General features: G+C 41.1%; 1 protein-coding gene across 1 annotated transcript; it reads left to right on the top strand.

The window, feature by feature from the left end:
- The first annotated feature begins 20,522 nt into the window (after window positions 1-20,522).
- YAE1 (YAE1 maturation factor of ABCE1) lies at window positions 20,523-24,890 on the top strand. Its single transcript, XM_036327449.1, has 3 exons — window positions 20,523-20,712; window positions 22,387-22,508; window positions 24,287-24,890. The coding sequence occupies exons 1-3, from the start codon at window positions 20,584-20,586 to the stop codon at window positions 24,714-24,716; spliced, it is 681 nt and encodes a 226-aa protein (XP_036183342.1). The 5' UTR covers window positions 20,523-20,583; the 3' UTR covers window positions 24,717-24,890.
- The last annotated feature ends 575 nt before the right edge of the window (window positions 24,891-25,465 follow it).

Raw genomic sequence — 25,465 nt, 5'->3', positions numbered from 1 at the left:
AAACCTCAAAACAGTAAGATTCAGAGAGGTTCTGGTTGGTGAACAGATCCATGTAGCAGGAGGGTGCTGTCCCCCAACTCCACAGGACGGGAGACCCCTCCAGGTCTCCTCCTATGTACTTCTTCCGCTGTATCCTTTATAATAAACAGTAAATGGGAATAAAGTGTGCTCTTGAGTTCCGTGAACCATTCTAGCACATTACAAACCTAAGAAGTTGGTCACGGGATCTCCCAATTTACAGCTGATGGGTCCGAAGTAAGGGAGGCCCAGCATTTGTAACTGGCATCTGAAGTGGGGAGGGGGCGACCTTTGGGACTGAGGCCTGTGGCATCTGCACTAACTTCAGGTACTGTCAGAATTAAACTGAATCACTGAACACCTGGCTGGTGTCTGGAGAATCAGAGAATTCTTCGCTGGCATGTAACACACCCCAAAATGACCACCCGGCGCTGTGCTGTGATGCAGTCGTTTGTGGTGGGGGGCACCCTTGTTGCCCTGGGTCCTCCATTTTTGGGGCAGCCGCCATGTGCTCAGGAGAGTGCCTTCTTCCTCATTTTCTTTGAGGACAAAAATTGTTTTCATATTCACCTTTGTATTTCTTACAACACCTAGCACAGGGCCTGCGTTGTATTAAGATGAATAAATAATATTGAATAAGTTCTTATTTGTCAACTGCTCCTTGGGTCTTCTTTATGATCCTGCATGTTTAGGAAGGCCAGGCTGGACGAGGCTGGGCTATGGCTTGAAGTCACCAGACATTTAAGAAGCATGGCATTAAGTGTAGTGGTTGCCACAGGGAGGGGGTGGGGGGAAAAGAGGGTCCTAATAGGAGGTGACAGGAGAAGATTTGGCTTTGGGTGGTGGGCACATGGTGCTATATACAGATTTTGTAACTTAGAAATCCACATATGAAACTTATATGTTCATGTTGACCAACGTCACCTCAATAAAATTTAATTTAAAAAAATAAATAAAACTAATTACCTCCCCAAAGCCCCACTTCCAAATATTATCACATTGGGGGGTTTGGCTTCAATATAAGAATTTAGGGGGACACAGATCAGTCAATAGGTTTCTTTTCTATCTATTACCTATCTAGCTAGCTATCATCTATCTACCTATCATCTACAGATACATATCCTATTGGCTCTGTTTCTCTGGAGAAAACCGGCAAATGCATCTTATCATCCCTAGAATCTAAATTCCCAATAGCCCCCTGACCAAATCCTATTTATAGATCCCTCACTTGCTTTTTTTTATTTATTTATCTTTGTTGTTGAAAGTATTACAGAGGTCCCCTTTGTTTTTGTTTCTTTCTTTCCCACCGATCCCTTCCACCACGCACCTGCCACTCCCAAGCCTTCACCACACTAGTGACTGTGTCCATGGACTACGCATATATGCATATAAATTCCCCGGTTAATCTCTCCCCGTCACCTACCCACTCTCACCTGGCCTTCCCTCTGAAATTCGTCAGTTTGTTCCATGCTTAGAAAAAAAGAAGCATAGCATTCACCAAGGATAGTCTCCAAACCTTACACAGAATAATTTAAGAAGCATGGTATTCACCAAGGATAGGTCTCCAAACCTTACAGGAAAAAAGAACGGAAAGGGCTGTAATAAAAGGTAGAGGGAGGCCAACAAGATAGGTCTGGTTACTGTTGTGCCCAGATTTCAAGGTTCCCAGGACCCCCAGGGAGCCCGTCAGTCCGATGCAAAAGCAAAGAGTCCTTCATTTCGAACTAGTTCGGCTCCCCGACCACACTCACCGATGCAACGGTAGCCCAGTGGCCGAGAGAGAGCGAGGCCTGATGGGATTGTGGGTTTTATAGTAAGGGCAGGGGAGGGGACTGTGGGCCCCGCCGATTGGCCAGGCGCGAGTCGGGTAAAGAAATCCTGGGCGTGGCCAGCAGGGGCCTGGGCTTCCGGGAAGAAGGCACTCTCCTGAGCACATGGCGGCTGCCCCAAAAATGGAGGACCCAGGGCAAGATGGAGGGCGCAGTCCTAGCCCCCCCCCCCCCAGGGCGAGCTGAGCCCGGGCTCCAGGGGCCAGTCCAGTTGCTGGGGGTCCAGCAGATCGACCAGTTCCAGCCCAGACAGGAAGTCCACGTCCTCCATCTCCTCGGGCGAGGGCACGCGCCCCGCCCCGCCGCCGCTGCTGCTGCGTGGGTCCGGTCCGGGGGCGGCAGGCGGGTGGCAGCCTGCGCCGGGCTCCCGCCATGGGCTGGGGAGTCGGTGCCCGAGGCCGCCAGCAGCGTGGTCAGGCCCCGCGATGACTCGCCCTTTCAGTTACTAGGTAACTGACTCTCAGCCACAACTCCCTGGCGGTTTAGGTCATTCCAATTTATGCCCAAGCAACATTCTGTAATTTTTCTTATAGAATGGACTTCCAAATCACACTCAAATGTCTTAAACTGTAAAAGTTACAGCTTAAATGGTCAGAATCTACTAGGATGTGAAAAATTGCTGCACAGCCCAATCAACTAAGAAAATGTAAGATAAGTTGAACTAATGAGGAGAAACTCCCCAAGAACTGACTTGAGTCCTTCTCAGCCTCTTTTTTAAACTGAGGAAAATTGACATATAAAATTATATTAGTTTAAGGTGTACAGCATAATCTATAATAATAAAAGCATAATATGCTAATTAGACCAGACGTCCTTCTGGACGACCTTCAGGACCAAGATGCGGTGATGGGGCCAAGGCAGCCCCTTGCATGAATTTCATGAATCGGGCCTTAGTGATTTAATATTTGTATATATTATAAAAATGATCACCACAATAAATCTAATTAACATCACACACAGGTTACAAAATTTATTTTCTTGTGATAAAAAAATTTTAAGTTCTACTCTTAGTAACTTTAAAATATACAATACAGTTTTATTAACTATAGTACCCATGCTATATATCCCATGATATATTTATTTTATAACTAGAAGTTTATACTTTTTAGCCCCCTTCACCCATTTCGCCCACCTCCAGCCCACCCCACTCCCACCTCTGGTTACCACCAATCTGTTCTTTTTGTCCATAAGCTCGATTTTTTGGTTGGTTGGTTAGTTGGTTGTTTTTGTTTGTTTGGTTGGTTGGTTTCTAGATTTCACAAATAAGTGAGATCATGAAGTATTTGGTTTTCTCTGTCTGGTGTATTTCATTTAACATAATGCCTTAAGGTTCATCCATGTTGTCACAAATGGCGATATTTCATGCACTCATTTTTAAGGCAAAATAGTGTGTGTATATCCATTGTGAAATGGCCAGCACACCTCATTAATTCTTATTTCTCATGCTGACTCTGGTGGGCTTAAACCTCTAATCTCCTCCAAATGCCAAACCACAAAGCAGGGAGCAACAGAGAGCAGACATCTTAAGAAACACCATGACGACTCATTCTCAAAGGAATGCTTTCCGAGCCTTTGCCATCCTTTATTTAGAAGGGAGTAAGGGAGAGGAGGAGAGGAAGGGAAGAAAGAGCAGAGAAAAAGGAAATGAGGGAGGAGAAGGGAGGGAAGGAAAGAAGAGAGGGGAGAAGGGAGAGAGGACGGAAGGAGAGGGGAGGTGTGGGGAGAGGTGAGGAGGGGATCAGCCAGTGCAATGTGCAAGACAGATGCCACACCTAACTAGCCAGGACATGGGCATGTGGGCTTCCCAAGGCTCAAACACTAAAGTGTGATTCTTCAGTTCAGCCTGGAGAAATTTATATTGGTTGCAGCAAAGGATTCAATAAAGCAAGAGCTGACTGGATACCCCGAATCATAACCACAAAAGGCCATTTTGTGGTTTTTGTGGCTATTTTAGTTCACTCTCTGGAGCAGAGCACAGTTGATTCCCTGCAGGATAATCTTCAGTATGTCATCCAATCGCTTCTCAAATGCCTTAAGCAGTGGGATTTTCACAGCTTCCCTTAGGAAGGTATTCTTTTCAAGCAGAATGGCCGGGGTATTTTTCCTGATATTGAACATCCATCTTTCCTTTTCTTAACTTCATCCCTGTTATTTCATGGAATAAGCTTATGTCCTCAGCACTGTCTTTTTCTCTTAGTGTTTACTGATGCATTTGCCAGGCATACTGACTGTACCACTTCAGTTTCTATGCACTCGAGCCTCAGAGATTAAGAAACGGCTAAGAAATGCAGTGACAAATAAGAGCTCTGCCACCGGGCAGGCATAAACATAAATGAGATGTGAGAACAAAATTTCAATAAAGAAAGGATCATCATCAATCCACCCTCCATGCAGAGGCCCATGACAACCGCAGAATTACTCTGCAGTGACTGATGCTCTGCCAATGGGACTCTGTTCGCACTGTGATTCATTTTTACAACCTAATGAGTTCTCCCTCCCTCAAAATGATTTTATGAAACATTAAATTTATCTTATTATATCTACCTTTAACTTTATTCACACAACTTGTTGTACTTTCTATCTTCACTGTGCTATGGCATGAAAACAGAAGCCTGGTGTATAAATTCTCATCCTACAAAACTTTTGAGAGTTAAGAGCTTGCTAACTCCTTGCTTTAGGTAGACAAGTCAAAGTGAGCTCTGACAGTGGGCTGCCCAAGTGGACATTAGCCTTGTTTTTACCCTGATGAATGTAGAGGGATTTGGCTCTTTTCTCCCTACATTTAGAACCTTTTTTCACGACCCAGGAAATCTCTAGTAATTAAAAATAGCTGTTTATGTGGCTTCCAGTAAAGCTGGTGGAGTAGGTAACCTCTGTGCTCACAACCTCCCACAACCACATCAAAATTACAACTAAATTACAGAACAATCATTTTTTTAAAACATATTTTATTGATTTTTTTACAGAGAGGAAGGGAGAGAGAGAGTTAGAAACATCGATCAGCTGCCTCCTGCACACTCCCTACTGGGGATGTGCCCGCAACCAAGGTACATGCCCTTGACCGGAATCGAACCTGGGACCCTTGAGTCCGCAGGCCGATGCTCTATCCACTGAGCCAAACCGGTTAGGGCCAGAACAATCATTATTAAAAAAACACCTGAAGACTAACTGATCAGAATTCCTGTAACTAGGGATGTACAGAAGAAGCTACCCTGAGACTGGTAGGAGTGACAGAGATAAGGGTCAGACAGGTCCCACACACATGTGTGGCAGTTAAAAATCTTGAGGTATATCTCAGCTATGGAGGTCCCCCCTAAGAAGTGAGGGGCTCCAGCCCCACACCAGGCTTCTCAGATGAAGGTACCAGTGCCTGGAAGAGTGAGTGAGACAGAGGACTTGTGGAGACACAGACGTCCTGTTATAGAGCCCACACACAAACTCACTCACACACAAACGCACTGGCTGTGAGTTCCAGTGCTGGAGCAGCAGCTTGAAAGGAAGTGGAATTGATTAGCTTCAGGGTGATGTCTTGAGGGGTTAAGGGTCAGGACAACTCTCTCTGGAGACAGAAGTGCCCGCAGGTGCCATTTTTCCTTTGTTGAACACCCCTCTGACCTAGCCAGCCAGAAATAAGCTGATGTCAAATCTATGTTCTCCATGAACATAGCTAACACCACTCACGCCACCCTGGTGATTCCCTGAGATCCCACCCCAGCCAACTCACCCATCTCTTCCAGCAGCTCCTCCACACAAACAGTCTGCCTCGGCTCATGCTATGGACTTTCCCAAAACCTCTTAAAGATCCACAAATCCCAAACAGCAGCGGCTGACTTCAGTGTGCCTTGTAGCAATTACTAAGAGGCTCCCAAGCCCAGCCCAAGTGGTGGCTGACTTCAGTGCACATTGAGGTGCCCATCGAGGGGTTCTGAGCCCGGCACAAGTGGCAGCTGACCTTGAATCACTACATAGCCTCCCCCAGGCACCTCCAAGCACAGCACAGGTGGCAACCAACCACAGATCACTTTGTAGCTCCTACCAAAGGGCCCCAAGCCCAGCAAAAGAATGGCTGGCCTTGCCTCACAGAAACACCTCACAAGAGGCTCTATAACCAACACACCTGATGGTCGGTTTCAGACCACACCAGAGCACCACCCAACCAGCTTCACAAATGACACACCTAAGGCCAGACTCAGCTGGCACCAGAGCCTTGCTAAAGTTGAGAGCACTCAGTGGAATCAGTCCCCATACAACAGCTCATCTGATGTATTCACAGTCAGTCTGAGAGTCAACCCAATGCACTGACATGCGAGAGCAATTAGGGCTCATCCACCCGCAAAACCCACACAGGTGACCAGGGAGACTGCACCACTGAGCCCCACAAGACACCTTCCACATAAAGATATTCTGTCAAGACTGGAAAACACAGCAGATCTACCATAAACAGAAACAAATACAGGAGGTCAAAAAAAGTGAGGAGACAAAGAAACTTGTCTCAAATGAAACAACAGGACAAAACTCTAGAGAAAGAGACAATCTACCAGGTGCCAAGTTAAAAACACTGGTTATAAGAATGCTCAATGAACTTAGGGAAAGAATAGATGAGCTCAGTAAATACTTCAACAAAGAAATAGGAAACACAATAAAAAAATAAATAAATATGAAACATAGAAATGGATATAGAAAACATAAGAAGAACTAGTCAGAAATAAAGAATGCAATAACTGAAATGAAGAACACAGTACAAGGGATTAATAGCAGGTTAGATGAAGCAAACAATTGAATCAGTGATCTGTAATACAAGGTAGCAAAAAACATCCACTAAAAAAGAAAAAAAGAATTTTAAAAATGAGGATAGTTTTGCCCTAACCGGTTTGGCTCAGTGGATAGAGCGTCGGCCTACGGACTCAAGGGTCCCAGGTTCAATTCCAGTCAAGGCCATGTACCTTGGTTGCGGGCACATCCCCAGTAGGGAGTGTGCAGGAGGCAGCTGAATCGATGTTTCTCTCTCATCGATGTTTCTAACTCTCTATCCTTCTCCCTTCCTCTCTCTAAAAACTCAATAAAATATATTTTTTTAAAAAATGAGAATAGTTTAAAGGACCTCTGGGACAACATCAAATGTACCAAGAATTGCATCATAGGGATACCAGAAAGAAAAGAGGGAGAAAGAGACTGAAAACCTATTTAAAGAAATAATAAATAAAAACTTCCCTCCCTGATGAAGAAAATAAATATACAAGTCCAAGAAGTGCAGGGAGTCCCAAGCAAGCTCACACCAAGACATATCATAATTAAAATGCCAAAGGTTAAAGACAAACAGAGAATCTTAAAAGTAGCAAAAGAAAAGCAGTTAATGACCTACAAGGGAGCTCTCATAAGACTGTCGGCTGATTTCTAAACAGAGACTTGGCAGGTCAGAAGGGATTGGCACAAAATATTCAAACTGATGAAAACCTGCTACAACCAAGATTATTCTACCCAACAAAGTCATCATTTATAATTGAAAAACAGATAAATAGCTTCCCAGACAAATAAAAACTAAAGAGGTGGTTTCCTCAAAAAACTAAAAATGGAACTTCCATTTGACCCAGTGATCCCACTTCTAGGAATATATCCCAAGAAACCAGAAACACCAATCAGAAAGGATATATGCATCCCTATGTTTATAGCAGCACAATTTACAATAGTTAAGATTTGGAATCAGCCTAAGTGCCCATCAGCAGATGAATGGATTAAAAAACTGTGGTACATCTACACAATGGAATACTATGCCACAGTAAAAAGGAAGGAACTCCTACCATTTGCAACAGCATGGATTGAGCTGGAGAGCATTATGCTAAGTGAAATAAGTCAGTCAGAGAAAGATAAATATCACATGATCTCACTCATTTGTGGACTATAATGAACAACATAAACCAATGAACAAAAACATATCTAGAGACAGAGAAGCATCGATCAGATGCTCAAAACTCAGAGGGAAGGTAGGGGAGGGTGGGGGTAAGGGGGAGAGATCAACCAAAGGACTTGTATGCTTGCATATAAGCATAAGCGATGGGCACAGGCAACAGGGGGTGAGGGTGAGGGCAAGACTGGGGGGATGAGGGGACAATGGGGGGATAAAGACACATTTGTAATACCTTAATCAATAAAAAATTTAAAAAAAAAAAAAACATTGAAGAGGTTAATCACCACCCAACCAGCATTACAAGAAATGTTAAAGGATCTTCTTTAAAAAGAAGAAAAAAAGATCAAAAATATGAATAATAAAATGGCAATAACTACATTTCTATAAACAATTACTTTAAATGGAAATGAATAAAATGCTCCAATCAAAAGACATATGGTGGCTGAAGGAATAACAGCATATACATTTAAAAAAGAACTACCTTTATGTCCCAGCAATTCCACTTCTGGATATTTAGCCAAAGAAATCCAAACCACTAATTAGGAAAGATACATGCATCCCTATGTTCATGGCAGCATTACTTACAATAGCCGAGATATGGAAGCAACATATACACAATGGACTATGACTCAGCAATAAAAAACAATGAAATCTTGCCATCTGCAACAACATGGATGGGCCTAGAGCAGGGGTGGGCAAACTTTTTGACTCGAGGGCCACAATGGGTTCTTAAACTGGACCGGAGGGCCGGAACAAAAGCATGGATGGAGTGTTTGTGTGAACTAATACAAATTCAAAGTAAACATCATTACATAAAAGGGTACAGCCTTTTTTTTTTTTAGTTTTATTCATTTCAAACGGGCCGGATCCGGCCTCGGGCCGTAGTTTGCCCACGGCTGGCCTAGAGGGTATTGTGCTAAGTGAAATAAATCAGACATTGAAAGACAAGTACCATATAATTTTACTTATATGTGGAATCTAAAAAACAAAATAAATGAACAAACAAAGCAGAAACAAACTCATAGATACGAACTCATTGAAAACAAACTGGTGGTTTCCAGATGGGAGGGAGTTGGGGGGATGGGTTAAAAAGGTGAAAGGATTAAAATGTACAAACTGCCAGTGATTGAAACAGTCCCAAGGCTGTACAGTGCAGCAGAGGTAATATAGTCAATAACATTGTAGTAAGTATTATGGTGTCAGATGGGTACTAGATTCTCGGGATGATCACTTTGTAAAGTATATAAATGTCTAATCACTATGTTGTACACCTGAAACTAATGTAATATTCTATGTCAACTGTAATTGAAAATGAATTTTTAAAAGTTAAAAAGTAAACACAGAAAATAATGGCTTTTGAACCACCTAATTTATCTCCTATCCACACTCTACCTCCACTATATATGCACTCTGTTCATCCCACTCTCTTTCGGACCTTTTACTGTGATGCCTCTTAGAAAATGTTCCTTTTCCCCACCAAACATAGTTTAAAGAATTTATATCTGGACAGGTCCTTAGTTGAGACTTTTTGTAGATGACAGAACTAGAGACTCAGAAAGAAAAAGTTAAATCTGATGCTCAGTTTAGTGCTTTTTTCCCCATTTTTTAAAAATACATTTATTGTATGGCATAGAGATATAAGGCACAGTCCTTACCCTGAAGGAACTCTCAGGGTAGTGGAGATGATAAACAAATAAACAGAAAATTGCTTTTGTGATTAATAAGTGCTTTGTTCAACAACAACAACAGAAAGTACCAGGTTCTTTAGGAATATCTAGGAGGGACTGCTAACCCAGAGTGGGGTACATCATTCTTTTTGCTCTTTATCTCCCTCCTAGCCATTCTCCAGATTGTAGTGAGAGTAATCTTTTTAAAAATGTAAATAAAATCAGATCATTCCTCTGCTTATGAAAGTTCAGGGACTTCCTATGCATTCAAATGGAATTCAAACTTCCTATTCGGTTATACACCATTATAGGAGAGCTGGCCTTGACTACCTCTGTAACTCCATCTTCTATCACCCTCTCCATGGCTCATCATATTCCAGCTCCACTAACCTGTTTTCAATTCCTAGACTTTATTTTTTAAAAAAAAAAGGCACAGAGATTTCACTTGCCCAACTTCCACCAAGTGAGGGTACAAGAAGTTGCCAGTCAGCAACTTGGAAGAGGGCCTTCACCAGAAGCCAACGAGGCTAGCACCCTGATCCGGGAGCTCCAGCTTCCAAAACTATAAGAGCAAGTCTTAGACTTCAGCAAGAGTGTGAAGTAAATGGTCTCTGCCCCAGTGGCGTCATAAAAATCTTGTGTGGCTGGACAACCTCCATCACCCATTATTGTCTGATGATTTGCGAAGGAAAACGTTGCCTCTCCAATGTTTAAGTGATTTATACTTTCCCCCGAAAAGTTGAAAATAGAAAATGTAGACACTTTGAAAGCATAAAACGCTTGGCAAACTTCACTCACCCTTGTCATTCCTGAAGATTGAACATGATCCCTGTCTTTATTCACATGGAGAATTGTCACAGCTCCAGGGAAATGATTTTTCCCCTGAACTCAACAGATGATGAGAGACTCTAGAGAAGATAAACAGAAAGGAAACAAAAGGAAGAACTGAACACTGAACTACATTAAGCTGACTCTACTAAATAAAAGGTGAGGCTTCACTGCTACACTTCACTATGCAGGGGGGATGCTTCCATTTTATTACCGGAGTAAATTCAGATCAGAAAGTGACAGAATATTGGCATTTCAATCAAGGCAGTTTCACAAAGGCACACATGTGGACACACACACACACACACACACACACACTTTCACATACACATTTTCCTGCCCAGTTCACTGATCTCTGTGTGTTGAAAGCTTTATGAAAGAAAGCCTAGAGGATATCCAGAGATCACTGACAAGATGCAAAGGGATAGAACTTTACAAATCCTTATAAAAGAACTGGGAGCCCATACCAATAGGAAGTTGAAATATGTCCCTCCACTCCTCTGGCTGTACAGAAAAATATCATAAACAACTTGCAGAGAATATACATTCCCACAGAATATATCACCCTCAAGCTGAGTCTTACTGTCCTCTCTTCTTCTTTAAAAGCTAGGAATTAGTGATGTTGCTTGGGTAATAAAGACTTGCCTGGCTCCTTCAATCACTTGGCAAATTATAAAACAGAGGTATGTCACTTCAGCTACTGAAATAAGGAGGCAGACTGACATTACCAAGTAAGCAAGTCCAGTGCAGGGGTATAAGAAATGGGGTGATATTTCAAGTGCTTAGAAAGTGACAAATTTTATGGTGAGCTACATTCACTGCAGGGGCAGACATTGCATGAGAGTAAACTGTTTGGTGCACATTTGTAAAATATTTACATTCCACCAGGAAAATAATAATGCTTCTTTGCACATATGCCAGATAAGTTTTATAATGGAAGTTTTAGCCTGTTTCTATGTAAATTATTAAATCACCAGTTCTCTAATGAAATATAATTGTCTGCTCTGACCTTCCAGAGAAAATGACTGCCCCAGAATAAGGGAGCTAATATGATACCATACTTCAGAAGATTGTAGAAAATTAAAGAAACCAGCATTTATTGAACAAAATGTCAGGCACTGAGTAGATGACTTGCTATGTAATTTTACTAAATCCTAATATCAACTTACAAAGAAAGAATAATTTCTCCCATATCAGAAATGAGAATATTCAAAGAGGCTAGATCACTTGCCAAGAAACACAATCCTAAGAAGTGGTAGAAATAAGGTTTGAAAATCTAGGTCTTACTAAAACCTAACTTCATTCAAATACTGTATACAAACTCTCAACCTGGACAAAGCTGGCCTAGATAATCTTGCCCTGGCTTTTCAAGACAAAATTAAATATAGTCTTAATAAGTAAGTCATCTATCAACCAATGTATGTTAATGTCCATACATGTTAGGTAATTTGTGTCAGGCACTGTACTACATTTCATACATATAGACTGTGTAACCTAATGTGATTGCTCTTAGTAATCACAAGTAAGGTCAGAACAACTTTTCAAAAAGAATTTATCAAAATTGGAAGCTAAGTATCATCTAATTCATCTTTCAATTTACTGACTAATTCATTCAACAAATATTTGTTGAGTGCCTAGGGGTCATGTACTGTTCTAGACACTGTGGATATAGCAGTAAATAAAACATATATCATCTCTACTCTGATAGATCTTAAATTTTAATGGTGAAGACAGATAATAAATAATATCTTTACCTTGGAGAAACTTAGCAAACACTACCTTAACCAAGTGATGAAAGTTAACATCACCAGCATATCATGTGGATGACATTTACCTCTGATATGATGTGATGAAAAAGGCACTTCACCTTTCTAGTATTCTTTCAAAAAAAATAAATAAAAAACAACAACCTAACTCCAGTCTAATTATGAGAACAATATCAGGCAAACTCATACTGGGGACAGTCTACAGGATACCAAACCAGTACTCCACAGGGCTGTCAAGGTAATAAAAAAAAATAAGTTTACAAACATGTGGAAACTAAACAACTCACCCCTGAACAAACAAAAAGTCAAAGAAGAAATCCAAAGGGAAATAAAAAAATACATATCTGAAAACTAATGAAGATGGAAACACAACATATCAAAATCCATGGGATACTGCAAAAGTAGTTCTTAGAGGGACATTTATAGCAACAAATGCATGTATGTTAAAAAGAAATATCTCAAATAAGTAACATATTTGAGATATGGTAACCTCAAGGAACTAGAACAATAAAAACAAACTAACCCAAAGGTTACCCAAGGGGTCCCGGATTGGAGAGGGTGCAGGCTGGGCTGAAGGGCCGCCCCCCCCCCTCCCACCCTGTACACAAATTTCATGCACCGGGCCTCTAGCCCTATATAATAATAGCCTAATATGCAAATCGACCAAACAGTGGAATGACCAGCGGAATGACTGGTCGCTATGATGCGCACTGACCACCAGGGGGCAGACGCTCAATGCAGGAGCTGCCCACAGCCCACAGGCCCCAGACCAGCCAAGGCAGATGCTAGTGGGGGTCCCCCAATCGCCCCACTGGTTGCCCCATAGATCGGCCCTGATCGCCGGCCAGGCCTAGAGACTCTACCCCTGCACAAATTTCGTGCACCAGGCCTCTAGTAGTATCATAATTGACTATTATGAACAATTACAGGGTAAGGCAAAAGTAGGTTTACAGAAAATATGCAATAAATAATAATACAAGCATAAACTCTGTGTTTCGCATACTCACAACTGTAAACCTACTTTGCCCCAATCTGTATATGCCAACAAATTTGATATTTTGGAAGAAATAGATAAATTCCTAGAAACACACAACTTATCAAGACTGAATCATGAAGAGAAAAACAATGTAAACAGACCAATAATGAGTGAGGAGATTGAATCAGTAATCAAAAACCTCCCAACACAGCAAAGCTCAAGACTAGATACTTTACTATTGAATTCTACTAAATGTTTAAGAAAGAATTAATGTCAATCCTTCTCAAACTTGTCCAAATTATTTAAAATATTTTCAAACTCATTTTAGAAAGCCAGCATTACCCTGATACCAGAGCCAGATAAGAACACTACAAGAAACGAAAATTATAGGCCAATATCCCTGATATATATAGGCATAAAAAAATTCTCAACAAAATATTGATCAAATACAGCAGCACACTAAAAGGATCATATACCATGATCAAGTGAAATTCATCTCTAGAATGCAAAGATGGTTCAACATATGAAATCAATAAATCTGATATACCATATTACTAGAATGAAAGATAAAAATCATATAATCATCTAAATAAATGCAGAAAAAGCACTTGACAAAATACAACACCCTTTCATTATTAAAAAACCCTCAACAAATTGGGTATAAAAGGAACATACTTCACCCTAACCGGTTTGGCTCAGTGGATAGAGCGTTGGTCTGCAGACTGAAGGGTTCCAGATTCGATTCTGGTCAAGGGCATGTACCTTGGTTGCGGGCACATCCCCAGTGGGGGGTGTGCAAGAGGCAGCTGATTGATGTTTCTCCCTCATCAATGTTTCTAACTCTCTATCACTCTCCCTTCCTCTCTGTAAAAAATCAATAAAATATATATTTTTTTAAAAAGGAACATACTTCGACATAATAAAGGCCATATATGACAAACACAGGTAACATCAGACTCAATGGTGAAAAGTTAAATGCTTTTCTTCTAACATCAGGAACAAAACAAGGGTGGCCACTATTATCATTCTTATTCAACATAGTACTGGAAATCCTAGCTAGAGCAATCACACAACACAGCAAAATAAAAGACATCCAAGTCAAAACAAGAAAAAGTAAAATTGTCCTTATTTGAAAATAATATAATCTTATATATAGAAAATCTTAAAGACTCAACTATAACATTTTAGAATTAATAAGTTTAGTAAAGTTGCAGGATATAAAATCAACATACAGAAATCAGTTGCCTTTCTATACATGAACAATGAAATACCTGAAAAATAAATAAAGAAAACAATTCCATTCACAATAGCATCAAAAACAATGAAACAGTTAGAAATAAATTTAACCAAGGAAGTGAAAGATCTATACAATGAAAACTTTAAGACTTTGATGAAAGAAATTAAAGAAGACACAAACCAATGAAAACATATCCCATATTTATGGATAAAAATAATTAATATTATTAAAATGTCCATACTACCAAAGCCATTCACAGATTTAAGTCAATCCTTATCAAAATCCAATAACATTTTTCACAGAAATAGGAAAAAGAATCCTAAATTTCTATGGAATTACAAAAGATCCCAAGTAGCCAAAGCAATCATGAGAAAAAACAAAACTAAAGAAATTACACTTCCTGCTTTCAAACTATATTACAAAACTATAGTATTTTAAAAAGTATTTTACTGGCATAAAAACAGGTCAGAAAATAATCCCCACCATGAAACAGGTTTAGAGAGGCCAGAAATAAACCCCCACATATACATTAAAGTAATATTTGACAAGGGAGCCAAGAATAGTCAATGGGAAAAGGATAGTGTCTTCAAGAAATATTAGTAGCCCTGGCGAGGTGGGTCAGTTGGTTGGAGCATCATCCCCATACACCAAAAGGTTGCAGTTTTGGTTCTCAGTCAGGGTACATACCTAGCTTGCAAGTTTGATCCCTGGTCAGGACACATACGGGAGACAATTGATTGAAATTTCTCCCTACCCCATTCCCCAGAATAGCCAAAGGAGAGCTTGGAGTTAAGGAAGGCATTTTTGAAATATAAGACAGATTTGAACATGCTTAAATGCTTCAGACATAGCTGTCCATCAATTGGCCATTTGAAACACCAATCAGCCTTCCTGTCTGATATTTCTACTTATCCTATCTAATACTCAACAAACATTCCATACTGGACTAATAATTTTCCTCATAGCTTTGACAGCTATATTATAACTGGGGTCTTCTGTAGACACAATACTTTAAAATAAAGGCATCTCTACCCAGGATCAACCTATCTACTGTACTTATTCTAAAGCCCTCTCTTTAGAAGCCATATTTTGAATATTCTCCCATCATTTTCAACACTAGCAACAATTATATTTTTAATACATATTATACAGCCTTAGAGAAAACATGATATTAAAATTAAAAGATGACACCCAAAGACTTAGTCAACCGAATAGCACTGAAGTTCATAGAAGATAGGAAAGTTTAGAAGGGACAAGGAAAAATGGAAAACTACTTCCCTTGACACATAGAAATCAGGAATTCTGCCGGCTGGTTGCCAGAGATTTAATGATTAAAGCCAGTATGCTAGAAACTTTGACAAGGAACCAAGAAAAAGGTCTGTGCCCTTTTAGAGTTTATTATACCAACTACCAAATAGCAGTTTACAAAAGGCACAAATAAGGTGTAGGAAACTGAGATAAAAATGAAACATAGCAGGAGATGGGAGATAGAAGGACATAAAAAAGAACTGTTGAAGGCCTTTGAAGGAAAAGACAGGATGAAGGATAAACAGAATAGGAAAAAAATCTAGTGCATGCTAAAGGTTGACTTCCTCATCATAAAGTATATATATATAAGAACTATTGAACTGCACAATAAGTTTCTAAATACTTTGAGTAAGTTCGCACTGTGACACCGAAATTTATACAGGGGGTTGTCACCGTTATTTACACTTCATTTTAAAAAGAAACGCTATTTTGGAAAAAAATAGAATCACATTTGAAAGGACCTTGAAAGATCATCTTGTTCCTGGCAAAGGCATACAGCTGTCAGCCTCCAGCTGTTAGCATTTACAGGACTAAGTGGAAATCCGCCTCAGATTTCCAACCAAGGTCACACTCTACAAAGTCATGACCCAGCCAGTAACTAACCATGGCAGGGGTACCAAGGCCAGGCCTTGTGTGCATAACACAGAACTTCTCTTTGCCTTTTGCCCCAAAGCCCGCTTTTATATTGGCCAAGACTTTGTCAGATCTACATACCAATCTGAAGCTTCCTCAGCCCAATCCTGCTCCCCCCCACCACACACACACACACACACTTTCCTATTGTAGGGATAAGATCAGCATCCCCTTCCCTTTTGTAATAAGAAAGAAATCAGGCAAGAGGAGACTTTTGCAAGATCTTAGAGCCATAAATGCCACCATGGAAGATATGGGCTCCTTACAACCTGGATTGCCCTCCCCAGTGGCAATTCCACAGGAGTATTGTGTTGTTGTTATTGACTTACAGGATTGTTTTTTTCACTATACCTCTTCACCTGGCTGATTTTCAAAGATTTGCATTCAGAAAATTTTAAACAGCCTTATCAGAGATATCAATGGAAGGTTCTCCCACAAGGGATGAAAAATAGTCCTACATTTTGTCAAAAGTTTGTAGATCAGGCATTGCAAGTTATTAGAAATAAATTTTCAGATCTATATCTTATTCATTATATGGATGATATTTTACTAGCTCATAAAGATTGGGTTACTTTACAGGAAATTCTTACACAGACCGTCCTTGCTTTAGAAAAACATGGGCTAAAAATAGCCCCAGAAAAGATTCAGACTGAACCTTCTTTTTCCTACTTAGGCAGAATATTACATACCTCTACTATCACCCATCAGCCTTTACAATTAAGAAACGATCATTTAAACACATTAAATGATTATCAGAAACTATTAGGTGATATCAACTGGGTCAGGTCATATCTAAAAATAACCACTCTTGACTTAAAACCTCTATTTGACATTTTAAAGGGAGATTCTAACCCTAAGTCTCCCCGAAAATTAACTGTAGAAGGAGAAAAGGCTATAGCAAAAATAGAACAGGCCATCAATAAACAGCAACTATAGTATCTAGATTATTCCAAATCTTGGACCTTAATTATTCTAGCCACTAAATATACTCCTACAGGATGCTTATGGCAGGAAGGACCATTAGAATGGATACATTTACCCGTCACTCCTAGGAAGATTGTAACATCCTATCCCTCCCTAGTGGCCACTCTCATTATCAAATGTAGATGACGAAGTATCGAACTCTTTGGAAGAGAAGTTACTGAGATAATAATACCTTATAAAAGAGAACAATTAGACATACTATTACAATTTGAATAAGAATGGCAAATAGCTATAGGTAACTTCCCAGGACAAATTTTACATCATTTGCCAAGATCACCTATATTGCAATTTCTCTCCCTACATCCGTTTATATTTCTGATTAAATGTTCAAAAGAGCCATTATCACCTCCTGCCTCCTTAGTATTCACAGATGGTTCCTCTAGTGGTAGGGCAGTAACAATCATTGACTCAATAACCCATGCTCAACAAACCCTAGAGACATCAGCCCTGAGAACAGAGCTTTTGGCAGTCATTTATGCTTTTGAACAATTGCAATAGGTTCCCTTTAACTTGTATACTGACTCTCAATATATAGTTAAATTATTTCCTCATATTGAGACCGCCTCTCTCCCACAAGGAAGAACAGCCATTTTCTCTTTGTTAGCTCAGCTACAAACTTACATTCACAAACGAGAAAAGGCTTTCTATATTGGACATATTAGAGCTCATTCCTGCCTACCAGGACCCTTAAGCGAAGGAAATTATCAGGCGGATTTACTAACTCGCCCAGTAGTTTGTACAGCTCTAGAAGAAGCCCGGCGGTCTCATGCCATTCACCATCAAAATGCTTCTGCTCTCCGTCTATATTATCGCATATCTAGAGAAGCTGCTCGAAGTATTGTGCGTGACTGCGGCCATTGTCCTACTCATTTTCCTAGCCCTGCTACTGGAGTTAATCCAAGAGGACTTAGACCCTGTGACTTATGGCAGATGGATATTACTCATGTCCCATCTTTTGGCAAACTGTGCTATGTGCATGTTTGTATTGATACCTTTTCTCATGTTATCCTTGCTTCAGCATGTACAGGAGAAGCCTTTAAAGATGTAAGTCAACATTTATTCCAATGTTTTTCCTACCTAGGAATACCAAGGGCACTTAAAACAGACAATGGGCCTGCCTATACCTCTAGAGCTTTTAAAAACTTATGCTCTACATTCGACATCGCACATACTACAGGAATACCCTACAATCCTCAAGGCCAAGCAATAGTAGAAAGGGCTCACCAAACTTTAAAAACACAAATTAAAAAATTACAAGAAAACGAGCTTAAATATTCATCTCCTCATCATGTTCTACAACATACTCTATTTGTAATTAATATACTAAATGTAGATTCAGAGGGAAATTCCCCGATGTACAGACATTGGAACCCTGATCTAACCAAACCTAAAGCCCTCGTCAAATAGAGAGAATTACTTTCAGGACTTTTAGCCTGGGGGCGAGGATATGCATGTATATTTCTACAGGACGCAGACTCACCTGTGTGGATTCCAGACCATCTAGTCCAACCTTATGTCTCACCACCCTCCTTCTCAGTCTCATCCTCCTCCTCCCCGGTATCATCCATATCAGCCAACTCAGGGCACAGCTGACTCCTCCCCGGACACCGACACCACCATCAAGCGCGGCCCTGATGGACCCTTTGATCCAGCCGTTCAACACGCTGACACTTCGGGAAGGTCGCCACCAACTTGGTGACAGCTGAAATCCTTAACTGAAGAGGCCAGCAACCTTCTACAGGAACAAGGCTCTGTGTACACTCCATCCACTATGTTTATTGCTATGCTCGCTATTATTGCTTGTCAGTCTTCTGAGTCTTAAACAACCCAATCCGAGAGGTGTCCGCTGATTTACAGGTGCTATCATTTAAAAAATTAGAAAGGGGGAAATTGCCAGAAGCCGGTCTATCCTTGCTGCTTGACACAGTCACTGCAGGGAAGAAACATCTGTACAGCATATGTTTCAAGGGACCTGGCATATATGGCATACTGTTCTTAATATGTTTGCTCCCCTTCTTAGCGCTATGTGTTTTAACCAAGGTCACCACTCCAAGAAAGGTTGTTTTCCCAGGTGGGAATTTTTCCCTGGAGTTAGGGCTTAACAGGACTAAGGAGAGGAATAAAACCTCTTAACTAAGTCCCCGGTGGGTAATTAATCACTTTAACTATGAACAATCACCTTTAAGCTACATAATCTTTACTTAGGATAATCTCCTTCAGTTACTTCCTTGTGTTGAACAGAACAATAGAGTAGTGACTTTGGAATAGAGATAACAAACGCCCTAACCTTTGGAATAGAATGGATAGGATTAAAATCAACTGGTATAAATACAGATATAACAGGAGAATAAAGACAGAACTTGGCTGGAGATCCTGGCTAGAGAACCTGGCTAGGCTGCTGATCAACTGAACGCTGTCTCCATGCCATTCCTTCTTCACTGACTCCGTCCACACCTTTGGGAACCCCTGGACCTGCTGGGGTTGGACCCCAACACCCAGGCTACCTTTGGCAGAGGTCAAGGTCAGAGGGCCCTGGTGTGAGGAAGGAATCACCTTACCCACAACAGGTGCAAGTTGACACTTCAAGTCAACTAAAGATGCCTGTGGACTAAAAGGGGACCAAATACTAAACCTGACAAGCTCAGGGGAGGCCTGCATGGTGGGTCTCACAAACTGAGACCTAAAGTAACCGCATAGTACTGTCTGAAACTAAAACTTCCTAACTAAAAGTGAATTGTGGTGGGTAGTCCTGTCCTAGACCAGTATCTTCTTGACAAAAAGGTCCCTCTCTACTGAGCCTATCTACTGTCACTGTCTTTTTGCATCTATGAATGTCAGAATAATTCCCTTTTGCCATACCCCTCAGGGCACAATCTCCCTCCAGAGCAGGGAGCAGACCACAGAACCACCACCCCCCCTCCCCCCATTCTTGTCTGGTTCCACCTCTGTGTGTTGTAAATGCCCCACCGTTATAAATAGATGTGTCTATTCATTTTTTTATCCAATCCCAAGGACTGCCGGCTTTGCTTTCTCCCACCTCCTTAATCTATCATCAATGGATTTCATGCAACCCCTTGGGCCTCCTCCTTCGGGTGGAATGAATAAAATAAGGTGCAAAGCTGCCATTCCCTGGAGGCATTTCCCCAACCCGTTGAGATTTTGCTCTCCGGCAATTGTCGTCAGTTTGGCTCAAATGAACTTTTAAATCTTCTCTGCAGGTTTAAACGTTTCTCAAGTTGACGTGCCCAGAACCCCAGTGAGGGGAAAGCTCCTGCCAGAGCCAGGTCCCACGTGTCCGCCCCGCCCACCCACACACCCTCTGCGCGTGCGCAGCCCCCGCCCGCCAGTCAGGACTCCAGGCATCCCCGCCCCTCAGACCGGAAGCGGCTGCGGGCGCTTCCTGCGCTCCCCGGGCCGTGGGGTTGCCTAGCGATGTCCTGGGTCCCAGCAGCTCCCGGGGTCCGGGGCGGCGGAGAGGAGGGGGAAGTGTTCGACGAGGAAGCGGACGAGTCGCTCCTGGCGCAGCGGGAATGGCGGAGCCAGATGCAGAGACGAGTGAAAGTAAAGCTGCGCGGGCGGCCGGCGCGGGGTCCCTGCTGGGCTGGGTTGCGGGGAGGGGCGCGGGCTGGTGAAGAATCTGGGCCGGACCTGGGAGGCCGGAGTGGTCTGGCCCGGCCCACGGCGGCCCGCATCCTGCCAGGATCGCCCAGGGGGGTCCTTTAAGGCAGTGGTTCTCAACCTCCTGGCCCTTTAAAGACAGTTCCTCATGTTGTGACCCAGCCGTAAAATGATTTTCGTTGCTACTTCATCACTGTCATGTTGCTACTGTTATGAATCGTCATGTAAATAGCTGATAGGCAGGATGGTCTTAGGCGACCCCTGTGAAAGGGTCGTTCCACCGCCAAAGGGGTCGCGACCCACAGGTTGAGAACCGCTGCTGAAGGCGTGTGAACCACCGCTCGCGCGCCCGCGGGTGGGTAGGCGCAGGGTCCGACCGCAGGGAGCCGTGCACACTTGGAAGAGGTTGGGGTTTGCCGAGGGCCGCAGGGGCGCGGAGGGGGATGTAGATGCTGACGGTGCTGGTTATGGCTGTCAGAGGACGTGTGCGGTTCGCAGGGCTGCTTGAATGGGTGAGGAGCCCACGGTTCGGGGTGATGTTAACCCGGGTACGTACATGGAAACATGGGTGTAAGGATGTTGTCAGAGGGCTATACGGGGAGGCTAATTGGAATACTGGTGACCGGGTGAGAAAGCATTAACGTTGGGGGTTTTTATCTCTTAGGTGTGGTTTGCCCGTCTCTGATTTGATTCACTTTTCATGAGATTAAGCTTCATACCACACCCCCCGTTGCCAGGTGGAGCCCTGGCACCAAATGGCGAGGTCCACTTGCACTCACTACCATTGCCAATCATTAAACTGCCCTGAGCCTGCTTTTATTTAATATTTCAGTCAAATAATGGCTGAGCCCAACGACCATGTTGTCGATTTCAGAAACGCCGTTGGTGAGGCTGGGGCATCTTTTGAGCATCTTTTGCGCGGGGTGAGATGCAGGACCTAAAGCCCTGCCCGCCGTGGATTTGCCGTTTAATTGAATGTAGATATCAAGCAGAATTTCTAAAGCTGGATTTTTTATTTTCCTTTTGCTAAACCAGTTTCCTCGTTCCCTCCTTCAGCTAATTATCCAAGGCCTTTGATAACCCTACTTACTGCCTTGCTTCCTCACCTACCATACCAAGCCAATCATTGGCAAAGGGGCCAGGCATGAAATTCTCCATGTACCCTTTCTGTGAAGCCGCTGCCAACACAGGATGTTAATGGGATAGAGTCTATCCCGTGGTCGGCAAACTGCGGCTCTTTGGCCCCTTGAGTGTGGCTCTTTCTAAGCCTTAGGAGTACCCTAATTAAGTTAATAACAATGTACCTACCTATATAGTTTAAGTTTAAAAAATTTGGCTCTCAAAAGAAATTCCAATCATTGTACTGTTGATATTTGGCTCTGTTGACTAATGAGTTTGCCAACCACTGGCGATAGACCAATAATATATTTATATGAGAAATATAGTCCAGTCTACTTTGTGTAGCTACGCCATATGTTTTAGAACCATGATGTTAAATAACACAGGAAAAGCTTGTTTTCATTAATTTTCTAAATTGATTCTATGACTTTCTAGAAACTCCGATAGTGGTTCACTTGATGTTCGTTACAGCTGCAGTTCTTCATTACTTATTTTTAGGAAGGCTATAGAGATGGACTACAGGCTGGCAAAGCAGTTGCCCTTCAACAAGGCTTCAATCAAGGTTATAAAGAAGGTGCAGAAGTCATTATAAACTATGGACAACTCAGAGGAACGCTGAGGTAATTTTTAAAACTTAAATCTGGAGTCATTTTAACCTCAGGACTACTGGGAGATTTTTATAAAAGTAGTATGTGAAAACCAAAGTGTTTAAACGAAAGTGCTTTTTCTGGTGTTAAATCCACAAGAGGGCTGCAAAGCATTAGAATAATATTGCCTTCAAAAAGTCAAGATTATCAGTTCATCCCACTTTAATATGTGAGCCAGGTGTCCTTTATAGCAAAGAAAAGATAGAAGGTGTGTATTTTTTACTACCTGAACTATCACCAGTCTATATCTCAACGTCATTTAAAGGATCTTGAGGTTTTGAATAAAGCTTTTAGTCTTGCACATGTGGCAGAACACAGTATGACAGAAGTCTATACTAGAAGTACATGATGAAAATTATAGCTGGTAATAGAGAGAAAAATTATCCCATTTACTTTAATCCTGAACATCGAATACCTGCCAAAATCCCATAGCAGTAATGCCATATTTTAGAGCCAGTAGTCAAATGGCACGTGGAGCTAAGAGCATGACATAGTTGTCCTTTTTGATACTCTGTATCAGGGGTCCTCAAACTGCGGCCCATGGGCCACATGCGGCCCGCCGAAAACATTTATCCGGCCCTCTGGGTGTTTTTGCCGCCGCTGCCTGTCCTGCTTAGCAGCCAGCTCGTCCAGGCCCGCAGTGCACATGTGTGGAATGTCTGAGGGACAGTGAACTGGCCCCCTGTTTAAAAAGTTTGAGGATCTCTGCTCTATATCTTTTAAATTGCCCTCAATAGAGAAAATGCTGCAAAGAATCATTGACTTTTTAAAGGGTAGAAAATAAGTTATCAAAACAACAAAAATGTATTGTTTAAGGTTTTAGAAAATTCAATGGTAAGAATCAATATGTATCCTACTACCATAGGAAAATGATCATCTTTATCTTTACATCAGGTTAAATCCTTTATAAGCTTAGAAAGCTTATTGCTAAGTCTTTTTCATCATTTGATTCCATTTTAAAACATCATTACTTTTCACAATCTTTTTATGTCATATCTGAACTATCAAAAAAAAAGTACTATCTATACTAGAAAAGTAAGAAAAATATTTATTAGGAATAGAATGATTTTTACCTTCTTCAAGAAAATTGTTAGCTCAGCAAACAGTGTCTGCTTATAACAAAGTTGGGAAAGTGAAGTGGCCTAAAAACTTATTTTCCTAATCTTCAGTTTTGATGGCAAGCAACTGCTGTATATGATTAGAACAGTGGTTTTCAACCTTGGCTGTACCTTGATATCAGCTGGGCAGCTTTAAAAAATAATACCCCTAGCCTAGAGATTCTGGCTTAATTGGTCTGGGATATGACCTAGATCTTGATAGTTTCAAGAGCTCCCCACCTGATTCTAATGTACATCCAAGATTGAGAATCACTAGTTTAGAAGCTGTTTGATGTCTTTAAAGGAAAAACTAATTTTTCTGGTCTCTCTCTCTCATTGTACCCCTCTTCAACAGAAGCTACACAGTCATAAGGGGGAAATCTAAAATGAGGAAAAGTGGATGTAGATCTGTGAAGGAGGGGTTATGATATAGAAACAGTTTATATGGTTAAGCCCAATTGTTTAATTCCTGTTGAAAGATATATATTTTTAATCCTATTTTGCCATTATTACTTTCTTTATTTTGACTTGCATTATTGTTAATTCGCTTTGCATGGTGTTATCTAGAAACGAAACAGGTAGCATAGAAAGTTCAAAAAGCCTATGATTGTTTAATTTTTTCCCTATTAAACTCTTGTTTATATTTTCATTCAGTGCTTTGCTCTCCTGGTGTCACCTTCATGATAACAGTTCGGCTTTGATCAGTAAAATAAATAACCTTCTGGATGCAGTTGGCCATTGTGAAGAGTATGTGCTCAAACATCTGAAATCAATCACCCCACAGCCACATGTTGTAGATTTATTGGACTCCATTCAGGACATGGACCTTTGTCATGTATCTCCAGCTGAGAAAAATATTTGTGAAGCTGAAGATGAAAGACTCTGTGAAAATAATGCTGAGTTTAACAAAAGCTGTAGCAATAGTCTTAGTGGGGTAGATTGTTCATCTTTAGAATGTTGTGGAACACAGGAGCATACACATTCTGAAAACCCAAGCCTCACTTGGATTTTAGAACAGACAGCTAGTTTGGTAAAACAGCTGGGAGTATCAGTAGACATATTACAGCACCTCAAACAACTATGAAAATTATCTTCACTTTTCTGGTGAAAATAATGTTCAGAACATTCCTTGGAGCATTTTGTTTCTTAACAAGTTTACCAAAATTTGTACTGGTTTCTACATTGAACCCTTCACTAGCCTTTGTGGAAGTTTGAAACATCTTCAGAGTTAACACTATTAAATGTAATATAAGCTCTTTTTCTCTGTCACTGGTAATTTTTACAAAGTTTATGATATGCTCAGAAATTCCAGTTATCATCATCATTTCCAGATTTCTGATCAAAACCATTTTCAGACTCACTAGCAAAAGTGAATCAAACATTTTGTAAGGGCCTAACCCTACTTTCTGCTCTATCACCATCATTTAGTTAGGACCTCATTTCCAGCTAGTCAGACCAAGGTTACCAAATATAATGGCTAACATCGTAAATAGATAAACACACATAAATTTGTAGATAATATATTGAAAATAAGAGGCCATAAGTATAAAAAAACTGAAGATGTGTTTATACTGATTAAAAACATGCTATAAACACTAAAATTGATCTTAGTTTAGTGTTAATTAAAAGTAAAAACATACAATTCCCTGAAAAATACAGAAAATAACTTATTTTCTACCCTTTTTAAAATCAGTGATTCTTTGCAGCATTTTCTCTATTGTGGGCAATTTAAAAGATATAGAGTATCAAAAAGGGCAACTCTGTCATGCTCTTAGCTCCATGTGCCATTTGACCACTTGGCTCTGAAATATGTCATTACAGCTATGGAATCTT

Source organism: Myotis myotis, unplaced genomic scaffold (genome assembly GCF_014108235.1).
Source record: "Myotis myotis isolate mMyoMyo1 unplaced genomic scaffold, mMyoMyo1.p scaffold_m19_p_11, whole genome shotgun sequence".
NCBI classification, from domain to species: Eukaryota; Metazoa; Chordata; class Mammalia; order Chiroptera; family Vespertilionidae; genus Myotis; species Myotis myotis.
This window is presented reverse-complemented; position numbering and strand designations above follow the sequence as displayed.